Source organism: Periplaneta americana, chromosome 17 (assembly GCF_040183065.1).
Source record: "Periplaneta americana isolate PAMFEO1 chromosome 17, P.americana_PAMFEO1_priV1, whole genome shotgun sequence".
In the NCBI taxonomy this organism is placed as follows: domain Eukaryota; kingdom Metazoa; phylum Arthropoda; class Insecta; order Blattodea; family Blattidae; genus Periplaneta; species Periplaneta americana.
In genome coordinates this window covers 94,909,113-94,926,291 of record NC_091133.1, presented here as the reverse complement: position 1 = coordinate 94,926,291, position 17,179 = coordinate 94,909,113, and the positions used below count along the sequence as shown (strand labels likewise).

At 34.9% G+C, this 17,179-nt stretch overlaps 1 protein-coding gene across 1 annotated transcript in view; it reads right to left on the bottom strand.

The window, feature by feature from the left end:
- ERp44 (Endoplasmic reticulum protein 44) overlaps positions 1-14,966 on the bottom strand; it is a 72,317-nt gene extending 57,351 nt beyond the window's left edge. The window contains exons 1-2 of the mRNA XM_069817182.1: positions 14,810-14,966; positions 14,285-14,360 (exon numbers count right to left, since the gene is read on the bottom strand). Of these exons, the coding sequence (XP_069673283.1) occupies positions 14,285-14,360; positions 14,810-14,866 (133 nt within the window). The 5' untranslated portion in view covers positions 14,867-14,966. The remainder of the gene's footprint in view (positions 1-14,284; positions 14,361-14,809) is intronic.
- Positions 14,967-17,179: the final 2,213 nt, after the last annotated feature.

Genomic DNA, 17,179 nt, shown 5'->3' with positions numbered 1-17,179 from the left:
CTTGGACAAGAAATGAACGTCAGGAATTTTACCTGAAGTCTTCTATCAGAAACAAGGTTCTTTTACGTCCATAAATCTACAAAAACCACCGGCTTTACTTTTCTTGTAAAGGAGTTTCATAACTCTTAAAAAATTGTTTTTGACTGCATGTGAGCCTATGAACCTCAGAACTACAGTAAAATCTCGTGAAATATTTGCTGTGACTGTACTGAGGATCATTGCATCACGAGTGCAAGAAAGAAATTTCACCCTCTGCCTGAAAAAACCCTCCGGTCAGCACTATCGGAAGATGGATTTTCCGGTACTTTCCTTTCTATGAAAGGATTTCAACACTTAAACGTCTCCTTGTTAATATATTCCTGTCTTTCGTGTAAAATGTAGTCATCCTTCGCAGTAAGCTTGATAGTGCAAAATGACAAACCGGAAATCTCTGTTTATAACTGAAAAATTACATTAGTGTTGCTCCTAGCGGTGTGTCATGTGAAGTTATCTGTAGTTACCTCAACCGCACAGAAAATGTTATTGTTCATAATAGCAGTACAAACACACGGCAAACAACAAACAATGATTTTTTCCATAAGAGATAAACTCTTATTTGCAATTTGCACTGTAACTAATTCACAATAAAACAGGTTCCTATAAAGTGGTGTGTAAATTATTGTTTTTCCTATTTCATAAATCATTTCCCGTCTATAGCACTATCTCGCTTAGATACGCTGGACAAAGTCCCTTGACGAGCGTATTAACGGAGTTATCCCACAGTCTAGTATATACAGCCACGAAGCGCAATACGTAGCAAATATGCATCTATAGATAGTAAGCTGCTAACCACTAGCATCGCTAATATCGCCTCATTACAGACAATTCGAAATAATAGCGGCACAGTCTATTGTTCCTAACACCTTCATAACTCAGGTTTCGTGACTGTATATACTATATATACTAGACTGTGGTTATACTGTGTTACCCATGTTCAGTGGCGCCAACTTATATGGGCCCATGGGACCCGAGCCCACCCAAAAATTTGTCATTATTATTATTATTATTATTATTATTATTATTATCATCATCATCATCATCATCATCTGTTGTGATACGTGGTGAATTGGTTATTAAAATCAATATACAAATGAGTAAGAATGCACTGTTGGTGTGCACTTCATTCGACTCTCCTACCATGTAAGAATGGTGTTGAAAAATTGGACTCGAAGATGTTTGTGACAAATTTACATGCGATGTGTAGTCATTTGTGACTCGCTGTGCTACATAATTTGTGAGACCACGTACTATTAAATATTTTTATTTTCGAAAGAAATCAAGTTAAAAAAATGTTAACATAATTTTATTATAACCTTCTATTTAATTACTATAACTGGGTAATTATGTAGAACGGCAACGCACAAAATATTGCGGAGATTTTTTGTTTATAGTTACTACTATGGGAAAGGAATTTTTATTTGATGGTCGAAATTGATATTCACAGAAAATATTTTTAAAATGTTACCTACAAGTAGACTAAATGGAACTTACTATACTAACCACATGCGGAATATTTAGGGTTGCCAACTTTTTTTTTTTGAAGAAAATACGGGAGACTAAGGAATCGACAAAATTTCACATAGAAAAATAGATAAATTATTCAGTTCAGTTACTAAAAAACAACTTTATTCCACACTTTGGCAACTAGGCTTAAATTAAGAGTATTTTGAGACATTTTGTTTCGCGTAATAGTTGAAGTCGACTGCAGTTTTCAGCTCTGATTTGGTTAAATGTGTCGTGCACATGTTTCGAACATCTGTACAATGTTGTTTATGAGATGAAACGCCCTCTTTGTATGAGCATTTTTTTTCTCTTTTGTACGGAGGAGAGACCCGAACGCTTACACTGCAGCTAATCAGTTTTTCCAAATTTATAATATTGTTATTTATAACATTGTTTGATTTTAAACGTGTGAGCATTAAAACCCATTTCTAGCAAGCATTACTTTATTACTTCCTCTAAACACTGCACAAATTAATTCATCTCTTGAACAACAAAATTCATCATATAAATCATCTCACACGGAAAAATCAAACGTTTAGAATAAAAAATTTTACATTATGCAAAAATTAGGGAGAAAAATGTTCGAAGTGGATAACAATACGGGAGCAGGGAGACTGTTAAAAATTAGGGGCAAATACGGGAGATTCCTAGAAATATGGGAGAGTTGGCAACCCTAATACACTTCACAATTATTATCAGATCTCAATTTTGTTATTTTTAGCATTCTGCTTTATATATACTATCCGTAGTCATATCAATATTATAATTAATTTCATGGATGGGATGATTTACGAGATTTTTTTATGTGAACTTATAATTCAAGTATTTTGAGCCTACCCAATGTTTTTCAAAAGTTGGTGCCACTGCCCAGGTTATTTGTTGAAGTTTTATTATCGGTGTAATAATAGTACACCCTAAGTACACATTAAAGCAATAAAAAGTGTCTGAAAATAGAATTATTAGCATTGGATTATAGCCACCCACTCCTCTGACCTAACCCTGTAACTTTTATTATCAACAAACCTGAAAGACAGGGTTTACAAAAGCAATCCCTACACTAAAGAAATAAAGTATGTAGAGGAAAAGAACGTCAATTTCCAACAAACTTCACTTCCGTAAATAAGTTTTACAAAGGTATCAACAACGTATTACGTGCAAATGGGCAACACTGCAGAAATATCTATAGGTATGCATTGGTATTGCATTATGCTATACTTGCTCTAATATCCGGACTTGGCATTTTTGGGAATGTCACTCAACCTACCACAACATGGAAACTGTAGCTGTGACAAAGAAAAAAAGTAACAGCGGTGTAAATAATATATCTGACCTGATGTCAATGTTACTACATACTGAAACATGATACTATTAAGATAGTAACTTCCGATGAAAGAGAGACGAAATTCTTTAAACATCTGTTTAGTAAGCACGCAGGTGTTGTCAGATGAACTCATTGTTGTTGTGTTAGGACAATGGATAACACTGTATACACAAGTGACATCACGGCGAAGGGAGCAGGGAATGATTCTCATATGACATTTTCAAGCATAGTAGATCATCACTACATTTACCTAAAGTATAGGCCTATGCTGCTAAAAGCTTCAGCATCAAACTATTGAAGAAGAAAAAAACCAGTTCACTAAGATGACACATCTCTGCTGTTTCGCTTTCTCTTTTGTTGTCCGATTTAATGACGCATAGGCTATTTTCTCAATATATGCGTTTATAATTTACTTCCTCAAACTATATATAAATGAAATCACATGCACATAGGTAAGTAGAGCCCAGTGTCTGGTCACATTTCACACAAGTCAGGTAAGCGATGACTATTATACATTCAGGGTGTGGCCAGACGCGGAAGGTACATCCACTGTACGTACTTCCGTGTCTTGTGCAACATATATGCAAGTACAGTCGGTTAACATCTACTATACATACTTCCATTGTCTCTTGTGCATTATATATGCAGATACAGTCAATTGACACAATAAATTTTACACAATTTAAACAATGTTTTCATTCTTCATATGCTACTTATATCCATTTTGAATCTTGCGTACACTACTTTTAACACCTGAATATAATTAATTGATTACCTAACTAGTGGACTTACTCGTGTTAATTATGTAAGATTTGTCCGGCTTACAGCTGTTTCAGTGCTTCACGCACCATCCTCAGAGCCTACTAGATCACGGCGTCATCTCGAACTTCTCTGCCTGTTATGTGGGTGTGTTTGATTGTTGAAAGGTGTTGAAGAGTGGAGTCAAATAGTGTGTGTGTACTAAAATTGATCTGTGTGTTGAGAATTTGATCAGGGTGTGTTTTAGTGTGTTTGTATATTTCGTATTGTTCTAGTGTGTTGAGTTTTTGGTTCTTGGGTTGTATGTGTAGGATTTCCATGTCCGTATTTATGTTATTGTGTGTATGGTTAGCATTGGTTATTTGTGATCGGTGTATGTAGATGTATTGTGTCTTCTGGTTATTGCTTTAGCGTGTTTGGAATGATCTGCCTGTCTGTCCTATGTAGAACTTATCGCAACTATTACATGTGAGTTTGTATACACCTGTGTGGTCGTATTTATTTGTTTGTGTTTTTTGTGTGTTGAGATGTCTTTGTAGTGTGTTTTCTGTTCTGTATGTTATGTTGTATTTCTGCTTTCTGAATGAAGATGCGATCTTATGTGTGCTTTTGTTTTCATATGTTAGTGTGATGTATTTCTTGTGTTCTTGTGTTTGTGTTGTGTTTTGCGTGTTTTTGTCTTGTCTTTCTTATGATGTTGTCTATTATGTTTGGATTGTATCCGTTTTCTTGTGCTATGTATTTGATTGTGTTCACTTCATTGTAGTGTTGTTGGCTCATGGGTATGTTGAGTAATCTGTGTACCATTGTCCTGAATGCAGCATGTTTGTGTTGTATGAGATGGTTAGATGTGTTGTGTATGTGTGTGGTGGTGGTGGTTGGTTTTCTGTATATTTTGTAAGCGTGTTTGTTGTCGATTTTTGTTATGGTGATGTCTAGGAAATTTATGGAGTTGTTCTTTTCAAGTTCTAGTGTGTATTGAAGTTTTGGGTGTGATTTGTTTATGTATTGGTGTAGTTTGTGTATTTGTCTTTTGTTTCCTTTGTATAGTATGAGTATGTCGTCTATGTATCTGTGCCAGTATATTATGTTGTCTGCATATTTGTTTTGTTCACTGTTGAGTATGTATGTTTGTTCTATGTTGTGTAAAAATATCTCTGCTAGTATGCTGGATATGGGTGATCCCATTGGCAATCCTTCTGTTTGGGTGTAGTATTTGTTGTTGTGTGTGAAATAGTTTTGCTTTGTTATGATGTCTGTGATTTCGATGATTTCTCAACACACAGATCAATTTCAGTACACACACACTATTTGACTCCACTCTTCAACACCTTTCAACAATCAAACACACCCACATAACAGGCAGAGAAGTTCGAGATGACGCCGTGATCTAGTAGGCTCTGAGGATGGTGCGTGAATCACTGAAACAGCTGTAAGCCGGTCAAATCTTACATAATTAACACGAGTAAGTCCACTAGTTAATCAATTAGCTACTTATATGTTGTTGTTTAGTCAACAGTCTGAAGACAGGTCTGAACCCCACAAGTGACACCAACAAGGCATCACTGATGAGGCAACTAGCTATTCCTTTCTCCCTCCATTGCATACATCACCGACTAGCTACATATTACACTTATCAGACTTCAGATGCATACAAACAATTATTGTTCTTCCTCTGACACATATCGCAAATGAGATATACGCTTACTGCCTGATAATAGATATACATATTAGCCAGCACCTCAACTAGAGGTTGCTATAAGTAATGTCTGTAAGCATTACGCAAAAATATCCATGCACAATAAAATATGTTTCCTATAAAGTGGTGTGTAATACTAATTTAATTTTGCTCACCAGTGTAGTAGAGCAGGAAATTAACGTTTTATTCTCTCGGAAGTTTTCTATAATACTAATCCGTCACTTCAAAGGAGAAACAGTCAGGACTTCACCCCTTCCCTCAGGTTTGATGTTAATGAACTGAATGTTATCCGTGTTGCATTCACTACGGATTCGGCCCAAATTGTTTTCTGCCCACCCCTGAGTTACTTATCTGTCCGATTCCACAGTCTTTCTCGGTATCATAACTTAAATACTCGATCACAATATGATAACACTCTAGAAATACCACTGCACACATCTCTTTATTCTTCATCTTTCACTGTTGCTACTTCTCGTCACTGGAATTCTCTGCTGCCTGAAGTCAAGGGCTGCCGAACTTTAATTTCCTTTAAATGTAAATTAGAAAAATATCTTATGATGAGTTGCCAGACCTAACGCGTTGCAAATATTTAATGGAATGTGTTCCACTGTATTTATTTATTTATTTATTTTTTTTGTTTCTTACTTTTATTATCTAAATCGTGTTTATTTATCACTTAGCGCCAATATGTATCCCACTGTTGTTGTTTTTTTATTATTAATCTATTTTTTGTGTACATTTTATTCAATTGTTGGTTTCTGGTTTAATTATGTAAATCCTACTTAATTGTAATCTAATACTAATATGTATACTAATGTGTTTATTTTTATTTTTACTGTGTACATTTTTTTATTGAATTATCGGCTTCTGTTTTTATGTGATTCGTATTTGATTCTAACAACATTAATATGTATTTCACTATGTTTATTTTTATTTTATGAGGTAAATTTTATGTAACTACCTCTTTTGATCTCATTATGTACCTAAATTGTATCAGTATGTAATTACTTAATTCCGATCCAGTTTTATGTTCAACTGTGTAAGCAAGTTTTAATCCTGGTTGAGTGTAAGAGAAGGCCTTACGGCCTTAACTCTGCCAGGTTAAATAAAGCCATTATTATTATTATTATTATTATTATTATTATTATTATTATTATAAATCCATCTACTTATTACTTTCCCAAGAATTTTATGTAAGAATATTTTGCTTTGGATTTTACTCTAAATGCTATGATTTCCGTTTTATCCAATAAAATTTCCATGCTGTATTTATCATAAATGTTGAGTAAATTATAAATTGATTGTTATAAAGTTATCTTCTGACAGTGCCAAACCATCGATCAGCAAAGAAAATGACAAAGTTTCAAGTTTCTATACATTTCCATTTGAATCACATTTTGCAGAAAGAAACCAATGGATATTATACCTAAACTGAGAAAAAATCATTTTAAAGTTAAACATAAGTAATAAATTCACAAGCAGATATAACTACTGTACATACATATTTCTTTAACCAAATGCATATTATGATGCATCTCTGATTAAAATATGGATCTTTGGAATTATTACATTACTGAGACATTAAATTTTTTTTGAGTTGGTTCCCTTCTACAGAATGCAGACCATTTGTCTATTTGTGACCTTTGTTTCCATTCATTTATTAATGCCAAGATAAATTTGTCCCCTCAGCATAACATAAACAAGACATGGAGATACTCACACTGCCTTTTACCTCTGGGAAAAACCATGTACTAAATTTGACAGGAGGATGAGTAGACCTGAGGCCATTCTGAAAGTTTTGGCTACTAGAAAAATCCTGCCACCACCCAGGAGTGAGCCTGTGATCTTCCAGTCCGTCACCAGTTCTACCAACTGAGCTACCAGTCGCTGTTTTATTAATGCATACATGAAGTAGAAGGTAGGTCAAAACAAAAAGTTCAGAACAGAATAAACAAAATGTCTTCATATTCAGATCTTCTACTACAGTAATGAACTGTTCATGCTTGCAAATTAAATTAATCTACTTTCTATGTAGGCCTATTAATAATTATAATAGGTAAAACACACGAATATGCACGAAGATGGTACAATTGTTTAACACTTTTCCTTGTTATATTCACTTAAAGTCTTTTTGCGTTTTAAGCACTTATCATAGTCAGTGATATCTTTCACATAGTTCACAAACACAACTTTCACTTGGATTGTGGAAATATTTTTTGTGTAGAATTTATGGTGATAGCCATATACTCCTAGATGAGTGATTGTGCTTCTTAATTCCCAGTGAGGGAAGTGGGGGGAAAAAAACAGAGGCAGAATGCTACCCCAAAATTTTCCCCTGGCATACCTAGATTTAAAAAAGGCATATCCCCCTCCCTTACAACATACACAAACATTATGTATACAATAAACTGTTTCGTGCAGTTAATAACGCTAATCTTTTAAGCTTACGCAACACATTAAAGTTCTTAATAAAATAATTTCAAGTTATTTCAGTTATTTATTAGATTATTTTGCAATGTCCATTGAGAGTTATCATTTAAAATAATGTTAAAGCTTCAAAATCCCTTAATTAATTACTAATAAAAAGTGCAACAACAAAAATGACAGTCACTAAATTGGCAACAATGGCCACCATTTATACTTTAAATATAAATAATAAATTTAGCTTCCCTTATGAAAAGGTTGCCAGATTTGACAAAGCGTATTACATATAATTTGGAAACACACCTAAAAGGTAAAATGATACACATTAGAAACGGTTAGGGAATCAGATATGCAAAATGTCAGAAAAATTTATACCTAAGTAGCGTTTGTGCTTATTTGCAGTTAAGAAAGGGGGGGATATTATCAGATAGGTTAGAATGATTTGAATTCCGCGAGAAAAATAATAATACGGAGTGATTGGCATTGATATCTAAACCACAACAGCCATCAGTTAAGACAACTAGAAATTTCCATTATCACTCCCATACAAGTGATTTCTCAATATCTGAATCGATCCTTTGAGGGTACTAATGGCTATTTCCTTCACAATACTGTGTGTTAGGCCCAGGTTTTTACATTTGTTGGCAAAGAAGGAGGGTATGGTACCTCGTGCTCCCACCATCAGACCTATTACATCAATGTGGGACAGGTTATATTTATCTTTATAGAACGGGATTGTTGGTTCATAGATCCATTTCTTTTCACTGTCCACCTCATGCGGTTGATCTGCATGTGTCTCAAATCTGATGGTGGGATCGAGAATGTATGCCGAGTTGTTCTTAATGGCTATGATATCAAGCATTCCAGGGGTTGACTTATCAAATAAAAGTGTCTCAATACACGTTGAATACAGCTCCAGAAGGCTGTGGTTTAGATTTACGAAGCAAACAGATAGTACTCTTTGCTGTGAAGAAATGTAGAAACAAATTTTTAAGGATCACATTTTTTTCAGTGTTGGTATGTCATTTTTCACTAACGATATGTTTTCTGGCCATAGAAACGAGTGGCGGTATTCCATACCAGCACATACCACCTCACTTCCTTTACTGTTAATTCCTGATCAGCCCCTGTCCAGTTTCGATTAACCATGGCGTCAGTTGCATAAAACTCCTCCCAGATCTCCTCTCTTTTCTCTCTCTTTATTCTTAGCAGTTCTTGTCCTTGGGATGTAAATGGCAGTTGCATAGTTATTCGAATGTCCTCAACAGGGAAGGTCTCCCTCACTAACTTGTAAACAAGGTGAGAAGGTATCCATTTTGAGATTCCTAGTGTTCTCTTGAGGTATCTTGCCTTTGTACTTTCCATTGCTTTTAGGTCTGCTACCTTGAGGTGTTCCCAGATTATATCCAAGCCATATGTGAATACTGGCAGTACTTTTGCTTTGAACAGCTTCATAGTTGTCGTCAACGAGAGTCTTATGGAGGCTGTAATTTCGTAGCTACAGTGAAGCCTCGGTAATACGCTCTTCAAGGGACTGGATAAAGATAACGTATTAAACGGAACCACGTATTAGCAAGAGTAGGTCATTTTTGGATTTTTTAAATTTTAACACAAAGGTATGAATCAGCATAACATTTGTTGAAAAAATTTAAGGATTAAGTTAAATAGTGTAATTATGCAGGATAAAATATTATTTTATTTTCTTTCCCTTCAGAAAATGTCAGAATAAATATACTGTCTTATCAATTAAAGTGCCCCTTTATTAAAAAAATAAAAAAATTGTTTTCTGTCTTCCACTTGATCCAGTACTATGAATAACTGCATTTTCCACACGAGTCAAATTGGAAGTGACATCAATAATTTAACTACTAGAAACATTAATGAATCTACGAATCACAGATTCCGCAGCAAGGGCTTCATTGTGAGAATACCGCTTCCACTTCCTCTTCATCAAGTCTTCACTGACAATGTGATATAAAACTGCCAGCAAGGGCAGGTTCTGAATACAGTAGTCTTGCACGTACTCAAAGGTCGCATTCTATTCTATTCACCAAACAAGACTCATACAAATTCTTGAATATGCGGACACTAGTGGTAAATGTAGATCAGCGTTGCCAACCGTGGACGAATTCGGCTAAACGTACCTTAATTTTTAGTTATGTAGCTTGTAGCAGAATGGTCGTAGCCGAATGCCAAAATGTAGCCGAATGAGATTAGATCGAATGACTGTGAATATACAATTTTGTGTGTAAACACTTTCTTCTATCAAATTTTATTTTCTCACACTCTAAAGGTGTATCTATACGGCTCAACTTTACATATTAAAACAGTGCATGAAGATTGATATATGTAGTGAAGATGAAGTTCAAAACGAAGTACCATGTAGACACAATCTTCGTGCATCTTAATTCAACTTAAACTTGCTTCTTTTAATATTTTTCCAAGAGTGGATGTGTACGTGCATGAAAAATTGAACCATGCAACTTAATAGCCTTAAGAAATCTCTCGCTTCCTCAAAAAAAATTGCGAATATATATAATAGAAAATTTAGGGTAGGGCTGAATTCCGGACGTGCGACTCTTATTTATGACAAGGAAAGCTTTCCTATTTTCAGTTGTCTTTTCCTGCTATGTGAATAGCGCCTATTAATTAACTGGCAATTTCTGGATTCGTGAATTTGCCGACACCCGACAGGGTCTTTTTTGGGAGTCGCCTAAGTAACAAAAAAGAACTAATTAATGAATGACATCTCCAACACATTAGCCTTTCAACATGCAACATTATAACTTTATAACTGTAGCACAGGTCGTAAATTGTTTACTACTCTCTCTAAGCCATCTTCAGATCAGCCTCTCTTTATGAAAAGACTTCTAATGACACAATGTTTACAAAGTTTTGCACAAAGTGTCGCTACATGTCTACGTACAACGATATAGATATACATGGGAAGAGCCTGTTTTCAAAGTGGGGCCCCCAAGTATGTTACATTGTTATTTGTTTATTTGCTTTTATGACGTCTTGTATTGAGCGTAGCTTAATTTTGTATTTGTAGCTGAATTTCGGGACGTTTGTAGCAGACAAGCTAGTGTTGAGGTTGGCAACGCTAGTAGAAATCCAGAAAAATTTTCTCAGAATCCTTTAAAGTACGGTATTTTAGAATTTTCAGCAGATGAAAGAGTGTATTAAAGGGGACGATGAGTGTATTAAGCGGTGGACTTTACATAGTTTCATATAAGGATGTCAAGGAACCAGATGAAAAGAGCGTATAATATGGGATAGCATAACAAACAAGCATGTTTCACTGTACTTCTTATAGTGGCAACTACTCATACTCTAATATGTAATCTGAAAGAAAGTCCTATCGTCTGCAGTGTGATGTCCAGATAGTTCGAGTTCGCCTTCTCAAGCTCTAATTCATCTATTGTTATTCTGTCTTCCATTGCTGTTCTTCCCCCTCTTTTAAAGATCTTCATTACTGTTTTGCTTTTGTTTATTTTGAATTCATTTTCTTCTGTCCACTCATGTAATCTGTTTCTGCCTATGTATATCTATTATATATAAATGTAACTTATACAGGTTTCCCATAAGTCTGTGCATTAAATTTAAAGGCTGGTATAAAGAGGCTGAAACAATCATGTCTTGTCAGAGAGCTAAGGGTCGGCATCTCGCCATTAGCTTTGCTAGATGGCATTAAGAGTTGGGAGTATTGCATCACATAAAGCAAGTCACCCTGCTGGATAAAGTTATTGTCTGACCACTCTGTGCTCACCACTGAACTCTGAACAGAGCTCACTGTCTGTCAGACTCTCTCAATGATCCCAGGAATAGCATGTATTGAGCCTGTTGAGGCCAAAACCATAGGGTTTCTTAGGTTCTCCTCATCATCTACAGGAGTAGCACACACTAACAAAACCCAAGTGACCTCATAAGGGAACTCCAGGCTGGTGAGGTCAGGAGATCTTGGTGGTCGAGCAACAGATCCACTATGACCAATCCACCAGTTCTGGAAAGACACTGTCTAGGAATGCATGAAAAAACACATGTGAAATATGCTGGGTGGCCATCATGCAGCAACCATACACACTGCATTACCACCAAGGAACCTCTCCAGTAAAGTGGGGAGTTTCTCGGAGAAGGTGCAAATATGTTTCACCATTGAGATGAGCTGGAAGTAAGATGGGACCAACCAGTGTACCAAATGAACAAACAGCACTCCCAATTCTGATGCTGTCTAGCAGGCTAACAGCACATCGACCCTGAAATGTCTTCCTTTCCTTATTTTTTTCCTTCTTTTCCCTAAAACCAGTCATCTTCTCATTTCACTCTAACGACTACATATTATCTCTTCTCTCATGTAACAGACTGAATACAGGTATTTCATTCTGCTAGTGGCTTTATTTACAGTGTCTCTTTCATTACTGAAGATTTTCGGAGACAATAAAAAGAAAGACAACAGTGAGTTAAGTTAGTGGAATAAAATTTGTAGGAAACAAACTACACACAGAAAGCCTACAGTACTCTTAAGTCACTTTAACTACTAGAAAGCTCAAATGATCTGGTTGAAATTGAACTTCACTGAGATACCATTAAACAACTGAGCTACAACTGGGCTGTATGAGACAGGAACTTTGTTATGTACATGACTAGTGATGATCAGATCTTATTTAAATTATCAGGATTCTTTCCATACAGGAGGAATGGAAAACTGGTATTCTGGTATTTTTTATTGATTTAATAGTTACTTAATATTTATAAACATATTTTGTTAACATGATTAAAGTGGTCTTCAGATGCTATATTGTAATATTATGTTATGGTACCAATGTTAAGAATTATGTGACCGTTGCAGTGGGATGCTATTTTCGTGTTGCGAATATTATTAGTTATTTTCCATGTTTTATGTGATGTGTGTATATAGGGTGGCCATGAGATGATTTCGTATCTTATTGGGTGATGTTACTTTACGTATCTTTTAAACTTTCATTGTTTCGCTGATATCTGGCATAATTAAGTTGCATGCTGTTGTATGTTCATTACGTAGAGCTGTGTAAAGGAACTGACTGTTGTATTTCTAATAGTGGAATGTGTCAGTAGGGATTCAATGTGATGACGTCAGTTGCCATGGGGCGTTGCAGGTGTGAAGACATAGGTTTAGAATGCTAAATTATTTTCTAGGATGGATATTGGTGAATGTGTACATTACTATATAATTACCAATTGAATGAGTATTAGTAGAAAAAATTTAGACATCGATCATGAGGATTTAAGCCTGCTTTGCATACATCGTTGACTAGTTAAGATATTATACTAAAGAAATTTCACATGGATTAGTGATAGGTTAGACATTAGGTGTATGTGGTAAAGGTTAGATGTTAGTTTAAGTGTATTTGGGAAAGGTTAGGGGTTGATTAAGGGTATATATTAGGTTAGGACTGGTTGCTTTGTTTGTTAGTTTATTTATATGAGAGTAGATAACGTACCTTGGAGATGATGTCGTATTTTTTATGGATGAGAACTGCTGCCTATTTGTTTACTGCGATGAATAGGATGTGCAATAAAAATGTTAAGTTTTCGGTAACTTATGTGAGAGTTTTAGAGGATTTCGTGTTAAGGTTATTATTTAGAATTGTCTGTTTTGCGATGATTTTCGTGGTTTGTAGGATAGCGGATTTTGCTGTTATGCGTTATGAGGTCGAGAGGAATGTCCATATTATTATACCATAAAAATCGTCAAGTTTGCTAATTTGTCCACGTCTGTAAAGGACGGTGGTTCGAGTCTCGCCATTGGCAAGGCAAGTAAAGTTGTGTGTTAATGAAAATGTATGTAGATATAAAATTAGATAGTAGAAATAAAGTAGCAAGGTGCGGAGAAGGGGGAAAAAGAATGGAAGAATGAGAGTGTAGAAGAATGTGTGAAGAAGGTAGAAATATTAGAAAAAGAGGATGTGAGATAAACGTTAGTCTTTTTCCTCCCCCCCTCCCCCATACAACGTTTTCTAGGTGTTGGGATGATAAATTTTTGTTCTCGAAAATGGTGTTTTTCCCTTCAATATGGTTTGGGACATTTTATTAATATTATGATGCAGTTTCTGCGGGGTTGTTTTTTTTTTTTGCGCCATTTCGCCGCTGCCCCTATATGGATTGGACGCGGTATCAGACAGAGGCAGCAACGAAATGACACTAAAAATGGGATGAAAGATAGTAGCCCATCTGTTGAATAGTTTATGTACAGAGGGCGAAATTCCTTCTCTACCGGTATATATAAGCCATCAATATCAAAAACTATATATACAATGACTATGTGACTGTCCTTTCGTTATTAGGAAGACGTAAGACATGATAGGCCTACACGTATCATCACAAAACTCCTGATATTCATTTGTTCACTACCATTATGCTAGGTACCGGTACGTAAGTTTTAAACTGAATCTGTGAAAAAATTAGACTTGATTACGAGTAACATGAAGGTTAGAGAGTGAAAAAAAAATATATGAAAATGAGCTAAAAATTAATATTACAATGAATGAATTCTCTCTTACCTAATGTTGTATCCAAGTTACTTTGTGTAAGTTGTACTGCCCCACTATCAGTTGGATTGTAAAAGAAGTAACAAACCTATTGGAACAACATCAATAATTATTAGAACACTTGCAACACAGAAGTTCATTAAAATTTTAATTTTAGTAGAACACAACATGAAATGTATTATTTCACAAAAGATTAATTATCAAGTTAAAATATGAATCCCATGAAATTACTCTCTTACATAACCTATACTTGTCATACATCAATAGTAGAGATGTACAGTGTTTGTCCAGAGCTAACCCAAAAAGACTGTGATGCCTTTTAATAGCATTACTAAATTTAAAGTATTATGCAATCTATCATAAAATTAAAGATATACATGAATATAAACCCTCAAGTATCCATATCAATGAAAACTTTTACAACGTCGTGGCAAAGTATGTGAAAGTTAATTATTAGTCTATCAGCTAATCGACACAAGCTTTAACCAAAAAAACTAAGTATTAAACTACTTCTTTAAATGAAATAAAATAACTTACTAATAAATGAAATAGAAGAGTAAACTTAATGCTTCTAAAACTGTACCACACACTCATTTTCTTTAACAAATTACACCAAAGAACCGGTTACTCAAACCCATAAGATTTTGTCAGACTACCGACAACACTTCCTTGGTGGGTTGAGTTGGAAAGTTATATCGATAATTTACAATTGAAACAATCGAAGAACAGTCGTCGAACGATATATCGTGTAAATTACGTTTTAAATGACATTTTGCCTCTTCTAAGCACTCCGAAAGAAATTATACCATTATAATGGAAACAAGGTCCTACTTATACATTTACGACCGCGTTATAATTATGATTTCTACATAATAATTTTGAATTTTGTGACGATATAATATATTTGCCACAACGAAACTATAGAGTTTGCAGGCAACATAGTATTATATAGTTCTAAAATTTGTTGTAAGATGGCAGAACATGTCACGATTACATGATTACATCCTGCTGCCATCTACCAATACATTCCAAAGACGTTTTATATACATTCATAGATCAATTCGTTTTGTGATGTGATTTGTCCCTTGATTTTGACAAGTATAGTGGCTTTTTCCTTACATTATAAAGTAGAATATTATCAAAGGAACTGTATATCACATTATGTTTTTAAGTACACTGTCGTTCAAAACCTACGATTTTATTATCGTGTAAACGAACTTTCCAACCACGGGATAAGTCAGAACCAAAGATATAATTGACAAACTTTGATAGAGTTCCGCTAGTTCTCAATAGGTAGCACCATTATTTGTGCGGTTAAAAAAGTGTTATCAAAAATGATTATGTAGATTAAGCATAAATTATTCTCATTATTGACGGGTCCAGCTAAACCCAATGTTCTTTTACAAACAGTAGAGGGGTAAGAAAAATTGAATTCCATAATGCGGGTATATTTACGTACGATTGGCTAGACTGACATTACCGTTGCCATCTATTGATTGAAGTAATAACTAAAGAAATCACACTTACACGAACAAATTATCAGTCACAACCGATTAGTACAGCCAGATACCTTTGAACCTAGACCTATATCATGTAGGTCTAGCTTTGAACAAAGTGTACCGTAACTACAGGAAAAGATGTGCAAAATACTTAATTTCAACAGCGAGACCAACTTCGTCTTTGGCGAGACCATATCAAGTGCTGCCATCTCTTGAATTTCAAGTAGATTTCTTCACATCAGGTGCACAAACTCCGTCGACAACTTTTCTTCCCAGGGTACCGACATTTGTGTGTTTCCCCCCCCCCCCCACACTGTTCATCCTGGTAATGACGGGAGTGCAGCATCATAAATGAATTACCTCTTAGCAATAAGTAAAAGTAATTAGGAACAGTCGGGAGATCACCCAAGATTTCGATACTGTATCCAAAAGTTGACGAATATATATAAAAAAAGGATACCGACCATGAGTAAATACTAATCAATCACGGTTCCGGCAGCGATAAAATTAACGGTATGTATGGTTGTCACACTTCTCTTCCCAGGGTATCGACCATGGATGAACACTAATCAGCAAGATTCAAAATGGACTAATCATCGATAAAATTATATAAAATTATCGGTAGGTAACCTTCTTCTTCTTCTTCTTCTTCTCCTCCATCAATTTATCATCAATTATCAATTCATTATCAGCATCATCAATTCATCTCATGATCTTTAATTCATCATATCATCATCACCATCATCTCTGCTTTTCCTTCTTCCTATTCTTCTTCTTGTTCTTTTCTTTCATACGACAAATTATAGAAGACACAACGGGTGGGATGAATAAACTATAAAACGTTATGAGTGGGACCAGTGACGCCAAGGATCTACATTATACTTGAAATAAATAAACAAAATAATAGTAGTGATAATAAGAATAATAATGAGAAGAAGAAGAAGAAGAAGAAAGAACGAACTATTCCACAGCGTTTAAACACAGTCTAGTATATAGGATACTAAACTGTGGTTTAAACATACAAAATAGTAGTAGTAGTAGTAGTAGTAGTAGTAGTAGTAGTAGTAGTAGTAGTAGTAGTAGTAGTAGTAATAGTAGTAGTATGTAAGTTTAGTATAGTTCTGACATTTCATTTGTGCGCTCTTGTTACGTCAGAGAGGTGGGAGGGATGTTTCACTACAATTCATAACAAAAATATCTATGGAAGCGCGTACTTGCTTAATAATGGTTTTGAAAGAGGAGGTAACTCTTTATAAGAGGAAAGTGTGCTTTATAAAATTATTATTATAGTTTCGTAGAATTTCTTGCTTCATTACTATTTTATTTCAATATCTATCTGATACTTCAAAATATAAAATGTGTAGTTTTTTCTTGACTTTAACAACTACTGATTTTTCTGGAAATGCAA